The sequence below is a fragment of the Papio anubis genome, chromosome 3 (genome assembly GCF_008728515.1).
Source record: "Papio anubis isolate 15944 chromosome 3, Panubis1.0, whole genome shotgun sequence".
NCBI lineage: Eukaryota > Metazoa > Chordata > Mammalia > Primates > Cercopithecidae > Papio > Papio anubis.
The window spans coordinates 146,753,879-146,772,339 of record NC_044978.1 but is presented as its reverse complement, the minus strand read 5'-3'; the positions used below and the strand labels follow the sequence as shown (position 1 = coordinate 146,772,339).

General features: G+C 40.2%; 1 protein-coding gene across 4 annotated transcripts in view; it reads left to right on the top strand.

Annotated features, from left to right (window-relative positions):
* Nucleotides 1–18,079, top strand: part of UBE2K (ubiquitin conjugating enzyme E2 K) — an 87,482-nt gene extending 69,403 nt beyond the window's left edge. For 3 of the 4 annotated variants that reach the window (XM_003898597.4, XM_021938381.2, XM_031664650.1), the window contains 3 exons: nucleotides 9,841–9,940; nucleotides 13,009–13,137; nucleotides 13,692–18,079. In XM_003898597.4, coding sequence (XP_003898646.1) covers nucleotides 9,841–9,940; nucleotides 13,009–13,137; nucleotides 13,692–13,766 — 304 coding nt within the window. In that variant the 3' untranslated portion in view covers nucleotides 13,767–18,079. The remainder of the gene's footprint in view (nucleotides 1–9,840; nucleotides 9,941–13,008; nucleotides 13,138–13,691) is intronic. The other variant, XM_021938380.2, reaches the window with a different exon arrangement.
* Nucleotides 18,080–18,461: the final 382 nt, after the last annotated feature.

Here is an 18,461-nt window from a genome sequence, read left to right as displayed (position 1 = left end):
TGGGTGGATCATGAGGTCGGGAGTTCAAGACCAGCCTGGCCAAGATGGTGAAACCCTGTATCTACTAAAAATACAAAAAAGAAAATTAGCCAGGCATGGTGACACACGCCTGTAATCCCAGCTATTTGGGGGGCCGAGGCAGAGAATTGCTTAAACCTGGAGGGGCGGAGGTTGCAGTGAGCTGAGATTGCGCCACTGCACTCCAGCCTGGGCTACAGAGCGACACTCCGTCTCAAAAAAAAAGAAAAAAGTTTTAGGCCGGGTGCAATGGCTTATGCCTGTAATCCCAGCACTTTGGGAGGCTGAGGCGGGCGATTACCTGAGGTTAGGAGTTCAAGAACAGCCTGGCCAACATGGCAAAACCCTCTCTACTAAAATTACAAAAAAGCTGGGTGTAGTGGTGCACACCTGTAGTCCCAGCTACTCCTCGGGAGGCTGAGGCACGACAATCACTTGAACCTGGGCGGCAAAGGTTGCAGTGATCTGAGATTACACCACTGTACTCCAGCATGGGCGACAGATCAAGGCTCCATCTCAGTAAAAATAATAGTAATAATAATAATAAAATAAAGCTTTAAATTTATTTATTTATTGTAGAGATAGGGTCTTGCTATGTTGCCCAAGCTGGTCTCAAGCACCTGGCCTCAAGTGATCCTTCCGCCTTGGCCTCCTGAAGTGCTAAGATTATAGACTTGAGCCCCAACACCTGGCCTATAGTATTTAGGGTTAGAAAAATAGGTGTGGTAGGCTGTTTTTGCATTGCCATAAAGGAATACCTGAAACTGAGTAATTTATAAGGAAAAGAAATTTCATTTGGCTTGTGGTTCTTCAGGCTATATAGGAAGCGTGATGCCAACATCAGCTCAATTTCTGGTGAGGCCTTAGGGAACTTATGATCACGGTGAAAGATGAAAGGGGAGCCTGTTTCACATGGTGAGGGTAGAGAACAGAGCGGAAGCAACAGAGAGTGAGGAAGTTGCCACGTACTTTTAAAACTTTTTTTTTTTTTTTTTTTTTTTGAGACAGTCTCACACTGTTGTGCAGGCTGGTGTACAATGGCACGATCTCGGCTCACTGCAACCTCCACCTGTCGGGTTCAAGCGATTGTCCTGCCTCAGCCTCCCGAGTAGCTGGGACTACAGGCACGTGCCATCACGCCTGGCTAATTTTTGTATTTTTAGTAGAAACGGTGTTTCACTGTGTTGGCCAGGCTGGTCTCAAACTCCTGACCTCATGATCTGCCTGCCTTGGCCTCCCAAAGTGGTGGGATTACAGGTGTGAGCCACTGTGCCCAGCCAAAAAACACTTTTTTTTTTGAAGACTGTCACCCAAGCTGAAGTACTGTGGTGCAATCTTGGCACACTGCAACCTCCACCTCCCAGGTTTAAGCACTTTTCGTGCCCTCATGCCTCAGTCTCTTGAGTAGCTGGGATTACAGGTGCATGCCACCGTGTCCAGCTAATACTCGTGTTTTTAGTACAGATGGTCTTTTGCCATGTTGGCCAGGCTGGTCTGGAATTCCTGGGCTCAAGTGATCCACCCACCCTGGCCTCCCAAAGTGCTGGGGTTAAAGGCATGAGCCACTGCTTCCAGCCTTAAAACACTTTTTTTTCTTTGAGATAGAGTTTCACTCTTGTTACCCAGGCTGGAGTGCAATGGCATGATGTTGGCTCACTGCAACCTCCACCTCCCAGGTGCAAACGATTCTCCTGCCTCAGCCTCCCGAGTAGCTGGGATTACAGGTATGCACCACCACACCCAGCTAATTTTTGTAATTTTAGTAGAGACAGGGTTTCTCCATGTTGGTCAGGCTGGTTTCAAACTACCAACCTCAGATCATCCACCCACCTGACCTCCCAAAGTGCTGGGATTACAGGCATGAGCCACCATGCCCGGCCAAAATACTTAAACAACCAGCTCTCACATAAACTCATTCATGACCAATGGTGTTCCTCTAAGCCATTCATGAGCTATTTGCCCCCATGATCCAAACACCTCTCCCCAGGCCCCACCTCCAACGCTGGGAATTACATTGCACCATGAGATTTGGAGAGGACAAATATCCAAACTATATCAATAGGTTTTGTTTTGGTTTTGTTTTTTTTTTTTGATACAGAATCTCACTCTGCCACCCAGACTAAAGTGCTGTGGCTCACTGCAGCCTCAACCTTCCAGGCTCAAGCAGTCTTCCCACCTCAGCCTTCCGAGTAACTGTAACTACAGACATGTGCTACCACACCTGGCTAATTTTTTGTAGAGACAGAGTTTCAACTCATTGCCCAGGCTAGTCTTAAACTCCTGGACTCAAGCAGTCTACCTGCTTCAGCCTCCCAAAGTGCTGGGACTAGGCATGAGCCATCCCGCCTGACCTCAATTATTGAACTAATTTTCTTACAATTAATGATTAAAACTGGCTGTGCGCGGTGACTCAGACCTGTAATCCTAGCATTTGGGAGGCCAAGGCAGGAGTATTTCTTGGGCTCAGGTGTTTGAGACCTGCACTGGCAACGTGGCAAGACCCTGTCTATACAAAAAGTTTTAAAATTGGCTGGGCGTGGTGTTGCGTGCCGGTAGTCTAAGGTGAGAAAATCACTTGAGCCTTGGAAGTCAGGGCTCCAGTGAGCTGTGTTCACACATTCTGTGAAAATTCAATCATGCAGAAAAGTGACAACTTTTTCTCTTTGACATTGTTATGAATTGTATATAAATTTATAGCTCTAGATTTTTTTTCAATTTTGAGGGTTTTGAGAGCAAACTGCCTTTTTTTTTTTTTTTTTTTTTGCGCCCCTGCCAGACACAGTTTTGCTCTGTTGCCTAGGCTGGAGTGCAGTGACATGATCACAGCTCACTGCAGCCTTGACCTTCCAGGCCCCAAGCATTCTTGCCACCTCAGCCTATTACAGGTGCACACCAGCATGCCTGGCTAATTTTTTAAAATTATTTTTTATAGAGAGAGGTCTCGCCATGTTGCCCATGCTGGCTGGTGCTCAAGCAGTCCCCCTGTCTTAGCTTCCCAAAGTGCTAGGATTACAGGCATGAGCCACTGCCCCCGGCTGATTCTTTTTCTTTAACCTCCTCTTCATTCAAGTTTCTGATTCTTGCAATGGTAATCTAGAGTCTGTAGGAGACTGTGTCTTCACAATAGGAAGACAGTACAAATAGAGGAAATAGACAGTATTTATAATAAGGATTTTTGAGTCTCTAAGGTAAGAACTTATTACTTAGATTTTTGTTTCTTTGTTTGAGACAGAGTCTCGCTCTGTCGCCCAGGCTGGAGTGCAGTGGCACACTGCAAGCTCTGCCTCCTGGGCTCACGCTATTCTGTTGCCTCAGCCTCCCTACTAGCTGGGACTGCAGGCGCCCGCCACCACTCTAGGCTAATTTTTTGTATTTTTAGTAGAGACAGGGTTTCACAGTGTTAGCCAGGATGGTCTCAATCTTCTGACCTCGTGATCTGCCTGCCTCAGCCTCCCAAAGTGCTAGGATTACAGGTGTGAGCCACTGCGTCTGGCCTACTTAAAAGTTTTTCAGAAAATTTTTGTAAAGTACACAGCATAAAATTTACTAGGCCAGGCATGGTGGCTCATGCCTATAATCCCAGCACTTTGGGAGGCCAAGGCGGGTGGATTGCTTGAGCTCAGGAGTTCAAGACCAGCGTGGGCAACATGGCGAAATTCCATCTCTACAAAAAATACAAAAATTAGCCAGGCATGGTGGCATGAGTCTGTAGTCCCAGCTACTTGGGAGGCTGAGGTTGGAGGATCACTTAAGCTCAGGAGGTTGAGGTTGAGGCAACAGGGACCTGTGATCACACCACTGCATTCCAGCCTAAGTGACCATGAGACCCTATCTCAAATAAGCAGGGCCGGGCGCGGTGCCTCACGCGTATAATCCCAGCACTTTGGGAGGCCGAGGTGAATGGATCACCTGAGGTCAGGAGTTCCAGACCAGCCTGACCAATATGGTGAAATCCTGTCTTTACCAAAAATATAAAAAAGTTAGCCAGGCGTGGTAGCATGCGACTGTAGTCCCAGATACTAGGGAGAATCACTTGAACCTGGGAGGCAGAGGTTGCAGTGAGCCGAGATTGTGCCACTGCACTTCAGCCTGGGCAACAGCAGGAGACTCTGTCTCAAATAAATAAGTAAGTAGGCTGGGCATGGTGGCTCTCGCTTGTAACCCCAACACTTGGAGGTTGAGGCGGATGGATCACCTGAGGTCAGGATATATATGTACACACATACGCATATACGTATACAAAAGCCAGACATTTTGTTGATCCATTCATCCATCCATGGAAACCTTAAGTTGCTTCTGCCTTCTGGCTGTTGCGAATAATATTGTTATGAACATGCATATATTAACACCTACTCCAGTTCCTGCGTTCAGTTCTTTTGGGTGTATATCCATAAGTGGAATTGCTGGATTATATAGTAACTGTGGGTTTTTTTTGTTTTTTTGTTTGTTTTTTGTGTTTTTTTTGAGGGACTGCTGTACTGTTTCTCATAGAGTTTTCACCATTTTACATTCCCACAAGTAGTGCACAAGAGTTCCATTTCTCCACAACCTGACTAACAATTACTTTTTTTTTTTATGGTAGCCATTCTTTTTTTTTTTTTTTTTTTTTTTGAGACGGAGTCTCGCTCTGTCGCCCAGGCTGGAGTGTAGTGGCCGGATCTCAGCTCACTGCAAACTCCGCCTCCCGGGTTCACGCCATTCTCCTGCCTCAGCCTCCTGAGTAGCTGGGACTACAGGCACCCGCGTTTTTTAGTAGAGACAGGGTTTCACCGTGTTAGCCAGGATGGTCTCGATCTCCTGACCTTGTGGCCCATCTCGGCCTCCCGAAGTGCTGGGATTACAGGCTTGAGCCACTGCGCCCAGCCTATATGGTAGCCATTCTAATGGATATGAAGTGATAGGTCATTGTGGTTTCAGTTTGCATTTCCCTAATGATTAATGGTGTTGAGCATCTTTTCATGTGTTGACACTTTATATATCTTCTTTGGAGAAACGTGTGTTCACATCCCTTGTCGATTTTTTAACCAGGTTTGTTTTTTGTTGTTACTGAGTTGTAGGAGTTCTTTATATATTATGGATATTAAGCCCTCACCAGATAAATGATTTGGAAATATTTTCTCCTGAAACACAGAAGCTTTTTTGTTTTAAGTAGTGGGGTCTTACTATGTTGCCCAAGCTGGCGTCGAACTCTTGGGCTCAAGTGATCCTCCCACCTCAGCCTCCCAGGTAGCTGGGACTACAGGTGTGTGCCACCACACCAGCTTCACAGGAGTGTTTATTTTTATTTTTAATTTTTATTATTTTTTTTCTTTCTTTTTTTTTTTTTTTTTTTTTTTGAGATGGAGTCTCGCTTTGTCGCCCAGGCTGGAGTGCAGTGACATGATCTCGACTTACTGCAGCCTCTGCCTCCTGGGTGTTCAAGCAATTCTCCTGCTTCAGCTTCCCAAGTAGCTGGGATTACAAACATGCCTGGCTAATTTTGTGTTTTTAATAGAGATGGTGTTTCACCATGTTGGCCAGGCTGGTCTCGAACTCCTGACCTCAGGTGATCCACCTGCCTCAGTCTCCCAAAGTGCTGGGATTACAGGTGTGAGCCATTGTACCCGGCCAGGAGTTTTTAACTTTGATAAAGTTGTCGTGCATATTCCCTTATTTTTTTCTTTGGTTTCTTCTACCTTTGATGTCATATCCAAGGAATCATTGCCAAATTCAGTGTCATGAAGTTTTCCCCCTATGTTTTTGCTTCCTAGCTCTTACATTTAGGTTTTTGATCCATTTTGAGTTAATTTTTATATATGGTATAATAAGGTAAGGGTCCAACTTCGTTAATTTGAGAGATTATCAGTTTGCTTTGTTTTGTTTTGTTTTGTTTGAGATGGAGTCTTGCTCTGTCGCCCAGGCTGGAGAGCAGTGGCGCAATCTTGGCTCACTGCAAGCTCTGCCTCCTGGGTTCACGCCTTTCTCCTGCCTCAGTCTCCAGAGTAGCTGGTACTACAGGCAACCGCCACCACACCCGGCTAATTTTTTTGTATTTTAGTAGAGACGGAGTTTCACTGTGTTAGCCAGGATGGTCTCAATTTCCTGACCTCGTGATCCGCCCGCCTTGGCCTCCTAAAGTGCTGGCATTACAGGCGTGAGCCACCACACCCGGCCCGAGATTATCAGTTTTCAAGAAAAGTGTTAATTGCCTTGTTGAGATATTTGTTAGACTACCTATGTGATATAGTATGAAGGACTTGCAAGATTTGGATGCTTTTCTTTTACATGCCTTTATGTTTTTATTTCAAATTAAAATAAGTATGAGTTTAGTAATTGCCTTAGTATTAAATACTTCCTTTGAGTGAAAACTTTTCTTTGCTATTCAGGTAAATTTCCTTTAAATAAATAATTTTATTAAAAATTATATAACATAAGATTTTGTTTCAGGCAACACCATGGATTTTAAAATTAGGTTGCTTAGAAAGTCCATTGGAAAATTAAGTAGTGCACTTAAGTGTTGTAAGAATTGCTTGAACCTGGGAGGCAGAGGTTGCAGTGAGCCAAGATTGCGCCACTGCACTCCAGTCTGGGGGACAGAGTGAGATGCCGTCTCCAAAAGAAAAAAAAAAAAAAGGCGAGTTGAAAGACAAGAATGAACATTTGAGGATTGAGGTTGGCTTTTTGTTTTGATTCATGTCTTAAAAGAATATTGTCAATTTTAAAGAGTTGGGGTTTTGCCATCTTGCCCAGGCTGGTCTCAAACCCCTGGGTTCCAGCGATCCGCCTGCCTCAGCCTCTCAAAGTACTGGGATTACAGATATGAACCACCGCGCCTGGCCCTATTTTTAATTTTTTTGAGGAAACTCCATACTGTGTTCCATAATGGTTGTACTAATTTGCATTCCCACCAGCAGTGTGCAGGGGTTTCCTTTCCTTTACATCATCAGCAACACTTGTTCATCGTTTTTATAATAGCCATTCTAACGAGTGCTAGGTAATACCTCATTTTGTTTTGTTTTATTTTATTTATTTATTTTTGATGGAGTATCACTCTGTTACCCAGGCTGGAGTGCAGTGGCATCTCAGCTCGCTGCAACGTCAGCCTCCCGAATAGCTGGGATTAGAGGTGTGCACTACCATGCCCAGGAAATTTTTGTATATTTAGTAGAGACGGGATTTCGCCATGTTGCCCAGGTAGGTCTCGAGCTCCTGACCTCTAGTTTAGGTGATCTGCCCGCCTCAGCCTTCCAAAGTATTGGGATTACAGATATGAGCCACCATGCCCACCCTAATTAACAGTATTTGCCAAATATTAATGTGCATCAGAATCACCTGCAGTACCTGTTAACCCTGGAGTTTTTGATTCAGTAGCTCTGGGGTAGAGATTACTTCCCAAGGGATGCTGATGCTGCTGGTTGGATGAACAACACTGTGAGATCATTGCCTTAAGACGTCCATTGTTGGTTGTTGGCAATAACTTAACTTTTTGGCTAGGGGTGGAGGTGTGGAAGACAGAGTCTGGCTCTGTCCTGCATGCTGGAGTACAGTGGTGCCATCTGGACTCATATAACCTTTGCCTACCAGGTTCAAGCGATTCCTGCCTGAGCCCCTCAAGTAACTGGGATTACAAGCATGTGCCACCACATCTGGCTAATTTTTGTATTTTTAGCAGAGGCTGCGTTTCACCATGTTGCCCAGGGTAGTCTCAAACTCCTGGCCTCAAGTGATCTGCCCACCTCGGCCTTCCTAAGTGCTGGGATTACAGGCGTGAGCCACTGCACCCAGCCTAAATTAACTTTTATTGTAGACATCTAGGGAAGTACTATTTATGTACCAAACTTGGGAAAATTGAGAGAACAGTCACCAGTCTTTTCTATTCTGTGGCTCAAATCAGGAACCCAGTTGAAAAAGGCTGGTTTAGAGTAATTGGCCAGTTGTTGTGGCTCACACCTATAATCCCAGCACTTTCAGAGGCTGAGGTGAGAGGATTGCTTGAGCTCAGGAGTTCGAGACCAGCCTGGGTAACATCGTGAAACCCTGTCTCTACAAAAAAAAAATTGTTTTTAATTAGCTGAGCGTGTTGGCATGTGCCTGTGGTCCCAGCTACTCAGGAGGCTGAGGTACGAGGATCACCTGAGCCAAAGAGGTCAAGGCTACAGTGAACCGTGATTGTGCCACTGCACTTTAGCCTAGGCAGTGTGAGACCCTGTCTCAAAAAAGAAAAAAAAAGAATGATCTAATTTGCATGGTAAAAATAGTCATTCTCTTTACATGCAACATTTTTAATATGTCCACATTGTATTTATACATACCTCTTATTGGTGAAGCAACTTTTTTTTTTTTTTTTTTTAAGATGAAGTCTCACTCTGTCGCCCAGGCTAGAGTGCAATGGCGTGATTTTGGCTCACTGCAACCTCCGCCTCCCAAGCCCAAGCAATTCTCCTGCCTCAGCCACCTGAGTAGCTGGGATTATAGGCACATGCCACCATGCCTAGCTAATTTTTGCATTTTTTGTAGAGATGAGGTTTCACCATGTTGGCCAGGCTGATCTCAAACTCCTGACCTCAGATGACTGCCTGCCCCGGCCTCCCAAAGTGTTGGGATTACAGGCGTGAGCCACTGAGCCTGGCCAGTGAAACAACTTTTTAATAGAAATGCCAAGAATTACTACTAGACAAGTAGATGCTATTTTTTAGACAAATACTAGCTTTGTAAAGATACTTTCCTTATAAAACATTTAAAATCATAAGTGATGTAGTTTAAGCCAAAAATGTTATCCTATTTCAAAATGTTATGGAATGATTTCATATTTTCTTGAAAATATGGCCAAGCACGGTGGCTCAAGCCTGTAATCCCAGCACTTTGGGAGGCCGAGGCGGGCGGATCACGAGGTCAGGAGATCAAGACCATCCTGTCTCTCACGGTGAAACCCTGTTCTACTAAAACTACAAAAAATTAGCTGGGCGTGGTTGCATGTGCCAGCTACTTGGGAGGCTGAGGCAGGAGAATTGCTTGAACTAGGGAAGCAGAGGTTCCGGTGAGCCGAGATTGCACCACTGCACTCCAGCCTCGGCGACAGAGTAAGACTTCATCTCAAGAAAAAAAAAGAAAGAAAAAATATATTTGCTTCATAGTATCTTGTTTTTAGAGTGCCATTGAAAGAAAGTCTCACAAACTATTGGTACTAATGATTTATCACTTTAACTTTGTGTTTAGAGAAATGGATAGAAAATAAGTGAGTGGATAAAATTAACAAGAAAGATCTTGGCAACAAGAAAAACAAGGACAGTTCAGAATTTGAGTTGTCTTAAGAAATAGAAAAGCTGGCCGAGTGTAGTAACTCACATCTGTAATCCTTGACCTTTGAGAGGCCAAGGTGGATGGATCACCTGAGCTCAGAAGTTGGATACCAGCCTAGGCAACATGGCAAAACCCGGTCTTTACGAAAAAAGGAAAAAACAAACAAAAAAAAATGCTGGGTGTGGTGGTGTGTGCTTGGAGTTCCAGCTACTTGGGAGGCTGAGACAGGAGAATCGCTTGAACCCAGGAGGCAGAGGTCGCAGTGAGACAAGATAATGCCACTGCCCACTCCAGCCTGAGCGGCAGAGTGAGACCCTGTCTCCAAAAAAAAAGAAAAAAGAAATAGGCAAATTGTAAAGTAAGGAAGAAAATAAATGATAGGCAGATACATAATTATAAATGTCTATGACTTAACTGTATAATTAAGATAAAGATCTAAGTAACTTTTAGCTCCACAATTTTTTAATTTTTATTAAGAAAGTACTTAATTGCTTTTGCCTGCAGAGCCCTCTTAATTGGGATATTTTCATATTTGAATTTTAGGGCAGCTGCAATGACTCTCCGCACGGTATTATTGTCATTGCAAGCACTATTGGCAGCTGCAGAACCAGATGATCCACAGGATGCTGTAGTAGCAAATCAGGTAAGATGGCTGCTTTTGAAAGACTTCCTTACATTATGTATGAGTCTTTAACCGCTTTAATGGTTTGCACATTAACACATGAGCATACTCTATTGAAACTAAATTTTGAAATGGTTTTCTTTCTTGTAGGATTATTTTGTCAGGTGTAATAGTGAAAACTTAATAGACTTTTAACATCTAGTTTAGTTGGATATAGATGCTATTTTCCTAACATGAGTATTTTCAAACACATAAAGTCAAAAGAATTACACAGTGAACACCCATATTCCTACCATCTAGATTCTAGGATTAATGCTGGTGTATGTATCCATCTTTTTATCCTTCTATTCAGGAAGGATGATCCCTCCTGCTAATAATTTTAATCACCTCCTATCATGGCACTGACATGGCATGGCACAGTCTCCAATGACCTGGTAATTTGTTGAATGGAATAAATATTTTTCATTTCACTTTCTAGCTGTAGTGGCTGAGTTTAATAATTACATCAGAGACTGGACCTAAGTTATTAGTATCTGACCCATTAAGAAACAGTTTGCTGGCCAGGTGCGGTGGCTCATGCCTGTAATCCCAGCACTCTGGGAGGCCGAGGTGGGTGGATCACTTAAGGTCAGGAGTTCCAGACCAGCCTGACCAACAGGACCAATAGGTGGTGAAACCCTATCTCTACTAAAAACACAAAACTAGCCCGGCGTGGTGGGACGCACCTGTAGTCCCAGCTACCTGAAAGGCTGAAGTGGGAGAATTGCTTGAACCTGGGAGGCAGAGGTTTCAGTGAGCTGAGATCACGCCATTGCACTCCAGCCTGGGTGACAGAACGGAACCCTTTCTCAAAAAACAAAAAAGTTTGCCAATACCTACTTTAAGCAATTGGAATATAATGAACAGTCTTTTTTTTTTTTTTAAACCTTAGTTTTTCTTCTCTTGACTTCTAAGATATTACCCACTTTTCTTCCTCACTTCATAGCTGTTCTTTGTTAGTTCCCACAATTATTTCCCTTCCTACTCATCTTTCTTAAATGTAGTTCCTCAGTTCTGACCTTGTTACCTTTACTTTCTGTACACATTGACACTTGGATGATCGTATGTATACTGATGTTACCACCCGTACATTGATGAAATGTGTAGGCTTGCCCTCTCTCACGAGAGCCTGGTGTTTAACTAAATTGGTAGGTGATGGTATCATAGAATGATAGGTTTGTAGGATTTATGATATTGCATTCAGTTTTGGCAGTGTTACACTCAGGTATCTAAGGAACATTCGTATGGTTAACCACCCAAGTCACAGCCTTTGGAGTTTTTCTCTGTCTCCTTTGCTCCTGTTGATAACCATTCCCTGTATCATTCTGTTACTATATTTACATAATTACTCTGATCACTTTTTAAAAATTCTTTTCAACTGCTCTGATAGATCTTTTCTCAGCCTCTTTCTTCCTTTCTCCGTCTTCTACGTTGCTATCAGGTAGCTTTATAAAGTGCAAATCTTACTTCACTAACAAAAACTTGTTAGTAGCTCTACTGTCACCTACTTGAGTCCAAATTCTTTAGTTCATAGAGTTTTTCCATGATCTGAACTCTTTGCAAACCTAGCTTTATTTCCTAAATTCTTTTCTTCAAACTCATGCTTTTTCAAGCATTGCATTCGTTTTTACATATTGTATCCAATCTGCCATATTTCCTCTGCCTGAGGAAACTTCCTCTTGGCAAATTTCTTTAACCTATAAGATTTTAATTTATGTATTATCTTCTTTTCCCTTGAAGATCTGTTTACTCCTTGCTTTATGTATATATCCTTGTCAGTATATTCTGTTATTTGCCTCAGAGTACTTGCAATTCGGATTTTCCATGTTTTTTTTATATATGTGCTATTTATTCATATTTGGTTGTTAAAAGCATGGCTTGTATTCCAGCTTTGCTTTCCTGTTGAATTCTAAGCCTTACAGGCTAAGGTTGGACTCAAGGGTTTCTTCTAGCTCCTAAGATAGTTCAATAATTTGACTTATTTTCTTGTGATGAATCAGTGGTAGAAAGTAGATTTATCATTTTAATATGTAATAGATTTAAATATATAAAGTACTTTTAAAAGAAACATTAAAGTGAATTGAAGCGTTAGTAATTTATACTTTGCTTTACTAAGTAATGGTGGTTCCAAAGTATTTGATAAATTTACCTCTTTCCAATGCATATGGGAAGTCTTTTAATAAAATTACTCTATTGTGAGTTTATGATCATCTCAAGTTATGTAATAAGTTAGGTCTTTGCACGTGGGTTTCCATAAATCACTGTACACTAATGCAGCTGTAAGAAAACAGAAGAATCTAGTTGTATTCTAGCCTGGGCTGTGGGTAATACAAAAGCTGGTCACATTGTAAAAAATTCTAATGTCGGCCGGGCGCGGTGGCTCAAGCCTGTAATCCCAGCACTTTGGGAGGCCGAGACGGGCGGATCACGAGGTCAGGAGATCGAGACCATCCTGGCTAACACGGTGAAACCCTGTCTCTACTAAAAAATACAAAAAACTAGCCGGGCGAGGTGGCGGGCGCCTGTAGTCCCAGCTACTAGGGAGGCTGAGGCAGGAGAATGGCGTAAACCCGGGAGGCAGAGCTTGCAGCGAGCCGAGATCCGGCCACTGCACTCCAGCCTGGGCGACAGAGCAAGACTCCGTCTCAAAAAAAAAAAAAAATTATGCTAATGTCCACATATTTTTATAAGCTAGTAATCTGTGTTCAGTTGTATAATGTTTGCTGCTTTACAGTGTTTGGAACATCTCTTAATACTTCACTTAATCTAATTTTAGTCTTTTGCTAGTTATATCTGTTGGATTTGGAGATTAAAGTAGATTAATGTTACTTGTCTTTATTATTGTCAACACAAATTGTGAGTCAAAGCTTCAGGTTAAGTGGTCTTTTCTCGAGTGACATAGGTTGTCTATAATGCAAAGTGAATCACATTTTAAGTGTAGATTTGTTTTATTTGGAAAAAGTAGGATTGTAGGCAATTAAGAGCTGAAATACCATATCAAATATTATAACTGTAATGTCATGTCAATCAATTTTTTCCCCCCCATATAGTACAAACAAAATCCCGAAATGTTCAAACAGACAGCTCGACTTTGGGCACATGTGTATGCTGGAGCACCAGTTTCTAGTCCAGAATACACCAAAAAAATAGAAAACCTATGTGCTATGGGCTTTGATAGGGTAAGTACATAAGGGCATGTTGATTTTGATATATTGATTGATTTTAAATTATTGCAAATTCTTGACTGACAAAAGTGGTTTAGAAAATTAAGAAAATTCGCAGCCTGAGAGCAACATGGCAAAACGCATCTCTACAAAAATTAGCTGGACGTGATGGTGAGTGCCTGTAACCCAGCTACTCTGAAGGCTGAGGTGAGAGAATCCCTTGGACCCAGGAGGTCAGGAGGTCGAGGCTGCAGTGAGCGATAGTCATGCCACTGCACTCCAGCCTCGATGATAGAGCAAGACCCTGTCTCAAAAAAAAAAAAAAAAAAAAAGGAAAATAAGAGAAAATCTAGTTTTGGTAAACATATTTTCTGTTTTCGAAATCAGTGATTTTTTTTATTTTTACTGATCACTGTCATTGATTTTAGAAGCTTTTCATGCACTGCAAATGTAAATCAACTTACAGAAAAGAAACAAGGTGTTAATTCCCAATATAAAGAGTGAATGATTCAGTATTGTTTAAATGTTTCCTTGAGATTTAATTTCTTGTCCCCTTTTCTTCTCTACAGAATGCAGTAATAGTGGCCTTGTCTTCAAAATCATGGGATGTAGAGACTGCAACAGAATTGCTTCTGAGTAACTGAGGCATAGAGAGCTGCTGATATAGTCAAGCTTGCCTCTTCTTGAGGAGCACCAACATCTGTTATTTTTAGGATTCTGCATAGATTTCTTTTAAACTGGCATTCTTGCCTAATGATGTTATCTAGGCACCATTGGAGACTGAAAAAAAAAAAAAAATCCCTGCTCTGTAAATAAAGCTAATTAAACGTCTGTGTAAATTTAAAAAGGGGAAATACTTTAATTTTTTTTTCTTAATAGTGTAAAAATTCCTTGAGCTAAGCTAAAACCATGGAAGAAACATGCTACTTTAGTGTTTAGCAGTGTACCAAGACTAGCAAGAGTTTGCTTCAGGATTTTGTTGAATAATTAAGATAATACTTTGAGTGTGTCAGGGCCATTCAAATTGTTGGTGTTGCATCACAGCTACCTTAACTGTTTTTAACATGGATCCTCTGTGCCTGTGAATTTACTTGCATGCTTGTACTTGACTTCTTAGGATGGGTAGCTGAAAAGACCACCATTTTAAGCATTTGAGAATTCTTAAATATGAAATTTATTCAGAATTGAAGATGGTGACCTATTCAGAGCCTTTTTGTCCTTGTCAACAGACTGGGACATAGTGTCTGTTTCCCCCCTTCCCACCCCTTTCCCCACCCCCACCTTGCCACACACAGCTAATATTCTAATGGTAAATTTCTCTGTATTTGGTGGGGAAATGTGCTGAAGGACAGTATGTATCCCTTGCTTCATTTTTAGGTCGTGGGTTTGGAATGTTTTGTCCCAGTTCTTCAAACACTCTTAAATTTTTCCTAAGTAATGTAAAAATGGAACTGCCAATTTTATTTCTCTTGCAAAAATAGTAAATACTTGGTGTTACATTATTCCCAGGTTTAATGAAAGAACCCAACTTAGTTTTTCAGTGAATTTGACACCTGTTTTTTAAACGATGAAATTTTTCTTTGAGAACTGGCAAGGATGCAGTCAGCTGTTTCCAGTAGTTTTTAGCCTGATTTTGGGGTCTATAGAGATTGCTTTATTGGATACTTCAAGTCATTCTTGCTTGCACTTCCCCTATTGACACATGAAAGCTGTGTTGGTGTTTTATTGTACATACTTCAGATGCACATAGGAATAGAAGTGTGTTATAAATCTAGCTTTCTTTATGATGTTTCTGATAATATGAGAATTGAAAACTTTACCTTCTCTTGTACATAGTCAGACTATTTGTATTAAATTTTCATTTCATTCTAAGTTCAAAAGTTTGAAAATTATTAGTTTTGCAAGATCAAACACTAATGTGACCATTTTATGAAGGTTGAAGTGGATTTATGCAGGCAGTTCTATATATAGAAATACAATTCTTTTTAAATTTTTAGGACCAATATAAAATAACAAAAATGTAATGGAATCAGACTGAATTAAAGTAAGGCTGTATATTGAAAGTAATATTATAAAAGGTTTGCTTTCTTTAAGTGTTATTTATCTTAAATTATAATCGTTAAATGTTTGGAAGATAATTTTTGAATCATAACGTCAGCATAACTTCATTTGACTTCTCAATAATCTTGATACTAGAAGCAATAAAAGAACCATTATTAAATATATTGTAATGTTAAAGATGTGAAGGTTCTTCCAAAAATTTGTAAGGCTTTCCTAATTAACAGTAAACTCTTATAGTTGATATTATTGCATACTAAACACAAGTTGCTGTTTTTTCCCCATATGTTTGCTTAAGCATGTCTTTATACAACCACCTCCTTTTATTGTTGTAGTTTATTTTCTAAAGATGCCAAAGGAAACAAGATTTTTCTTTATTTATTTTAAATACCTGAAACCTTGTACTTTATATTTTGAAGTAAGGTGGGATTGTGTGAAAATGTGGATGGTTTTTCTCCATTATTGGTTAGAATTACTTTTTTTAAGTGGAGGGCAACTTGGTACTATTCGTAGAATTTGGGTTTAAAAATATCAGACACATCTACCCAGTTTTTTTTTGCCTGTATTATCAGGGTATATTTAATGTCCTGTGGTTAGACAAAGGTGAGAGAGCTCAGAGGTTTCTAAAGGTCAGGCATTACATACATACGTACATGCTCTTGGAGGCAGCTATATCCTGCTTTGATTTTTATGCACATGAGCCCTATAGGGTTATATACTCATCTGACTACACTTCAACATCCCCAGTGCCCAAGAAATTGGAAAGTACATTTGGTTTCAGACATCTTCATAAAAGATTCTTTATTATAAAAATTTACCTCATTTACATTTAATGTGATGATCTTTTTTTCCCTTTCTGGTATATTTCCCACTGTACTGTTTGCTTTTGTTATTCTCTTGTGTGTGGGTAGATTTAGTTACCCAAACATAGAAACTAAAGCAATTGCTTTTTTCCTCTGTTCTTAAATATGTTTGGAAAAAAGACACTAAAAGATCAGGCCTAGGGGAAAAGTACCCTGGTGGAAATTATTTTTGTAATTCTTAATATTTTTGAGTTGGCTCCGTTTGTCAGTTTTAAAAGTCTCAAAAATTATGTTAAAAAAAAAAAATCCAGTGAAATCCCATTTAGGGCAGGCCGATTTGTTAGAAGTCATTGATACTCCAGTAGGCTTTTGTTGTAATCAGGCCTGTTTCCTGAGTATGTGCCTCTTTTAAAAGAAGAAATAATTAGCTGTATAGTATTTCAGTACTGATGAATGAATGAATGAATGAATGAATGAATGGCAGTTAGTGGACCCAAATAAGTATTCAGTGGTATATAAATATTTGAGGGACTAGGTACTGAATTAGATGCTCTGAGTTGGCACCCCGAAATGTTTAGAATTACAACTATGATTTACTTATATCCTTGTAACAAGTTCAAGGATATATAAATGTTTGGATTTTGTATTTTGCTTCTGAAGAGAATAATCTATGAAATGAAAGAATGGGTTTTTTTTTCCATTTTTTAGAAGTTATACACATTTATGATTGTTGGTGGCACATAAAACTATGCAAAATAATTCTTTTTAAGTATCTGTAAGAAAGAATTGGCAGTTTAAACGGATTTTGCTTATTTATGCACTACAGAATGCAGCATACTGTATTACTGTTGAGGCTGCTTAATAAGTTTACCAATGTGAAAAGCAGATCTTGGGCATAAGTGTATGCCTGATTTGAGCTTTTAAAACTGTGCAGTAGGTGTATGGTAATGTTTTACAATCCTATGTAGCAAAATAGGAAATTATGAATTTTTGTTGTTGTTGTTTTAAAGATTTAAGATGGATTGGGTAGGGAACAGCTGGAGCCAGGTATACCTTCTAATATGTAGAGGGAAACAATGTTTAGATGTGAAAAAGGAAGCCATCTGTTTACAGTTAACTTTATTTCATGGACTTCTACAAAATAATGTTGTATTAATCACTTTTTCTAGTTCAAGGAATTTCAATTCCAGGGTACAAACCATTGATTTTAAAATTACGTTTCCATTATTTTTAGTACAAGTTTAAAGTAAATGCTTACCATCAGCCAGTTGCTGTCACTGGGAAGAAGGCAACTTGAAGTATTTACTGATAAATAGCCTTTATTCCCAAGTGTGACTTTTCTTCAGTGTCTACATATTATGTCACACGTTCTATTTGCACTGCTGCAATATAGATCAAAGATCTTGTGGCATAGGGGTAAGGGAGTGTTACCATCTCCCTTGTCCCATTTGTTCTGTTACTGCTTCATTGGACTGATCTACCCTCATGAACTTGCAATCACCTAAATGGAGTCTTGAATGTGTCACCTTTTGCTTGGTTATTTCAACCATGCTGCTATACATAATCAGGTGTGGCACAGTTTGTCAGTTTGATTCTAGGTGTGAGTGGAGAGAAATCATTACACTGTGCTGTTAACGATCCTTGTCTGCTTGCTGTTACCTACTTTTTACAGGCATCATAATAAAAGCTAGACTATTTCTTTGGGGGGAAAGAGACTTATTTAATGTAATTTAAAAAACTTTTCCAATAGAAAATGAAATATTATTGAAAATAATATCTATTTTTTAGCTTTCAGCAATTGATGGTGCTTTGTTGTGGTGTCTGCTGGAAGTCTACTGCCATTATAGGGAACCTTGCTTGTTAGCTTCTCTAGATCTCTATTCTAAACAATCTGTTAGTGACGATAAATTCTGTAGGAGGGTCTGTTCTGAGCCGTTAACTTCCTGTAAGGGGAAATGGGGGGTCACCAGAAATACCGTGGAAGCAGGGTGGGCTGTGGGTGGAGGGTTGGGGTATTTGTCTTGAGAATTAAAAACTACGAAACACTTTTGTACACAACTGATTTTTTAAAAAATAAACACATTTTTAAAGATGTTGAATTTTTCCCCCCTTATTGGGAATTCTTAAAAATAAATGCATGCATGTTTTCCCCTGAAAATGGTTTATATCTTATTTCTGGGTACTTATCTGTGGACAAGCAATTAAGTCTTACTCTAAATAAGAATAAGAGAACTAGGCAGATATTTCTCCTTCACAAATTTCATAGTGATTGACATATAAATGCAGTAAGTTGTATCAGATCTTTGAATTTAAAAACATTGAAATTTAGTTCTAATTAAACTTACTAAAAGTAGAACATATTTGCTTAGGTTCTAATCCAAAATGCAGAGTAATTAAGAGTTAGTTAAGTAATACTTTGTATTCTGTTTCCGTATATGCTTTCTGGAAATGTTGCATGGTACTATCAAAAAGACTGAA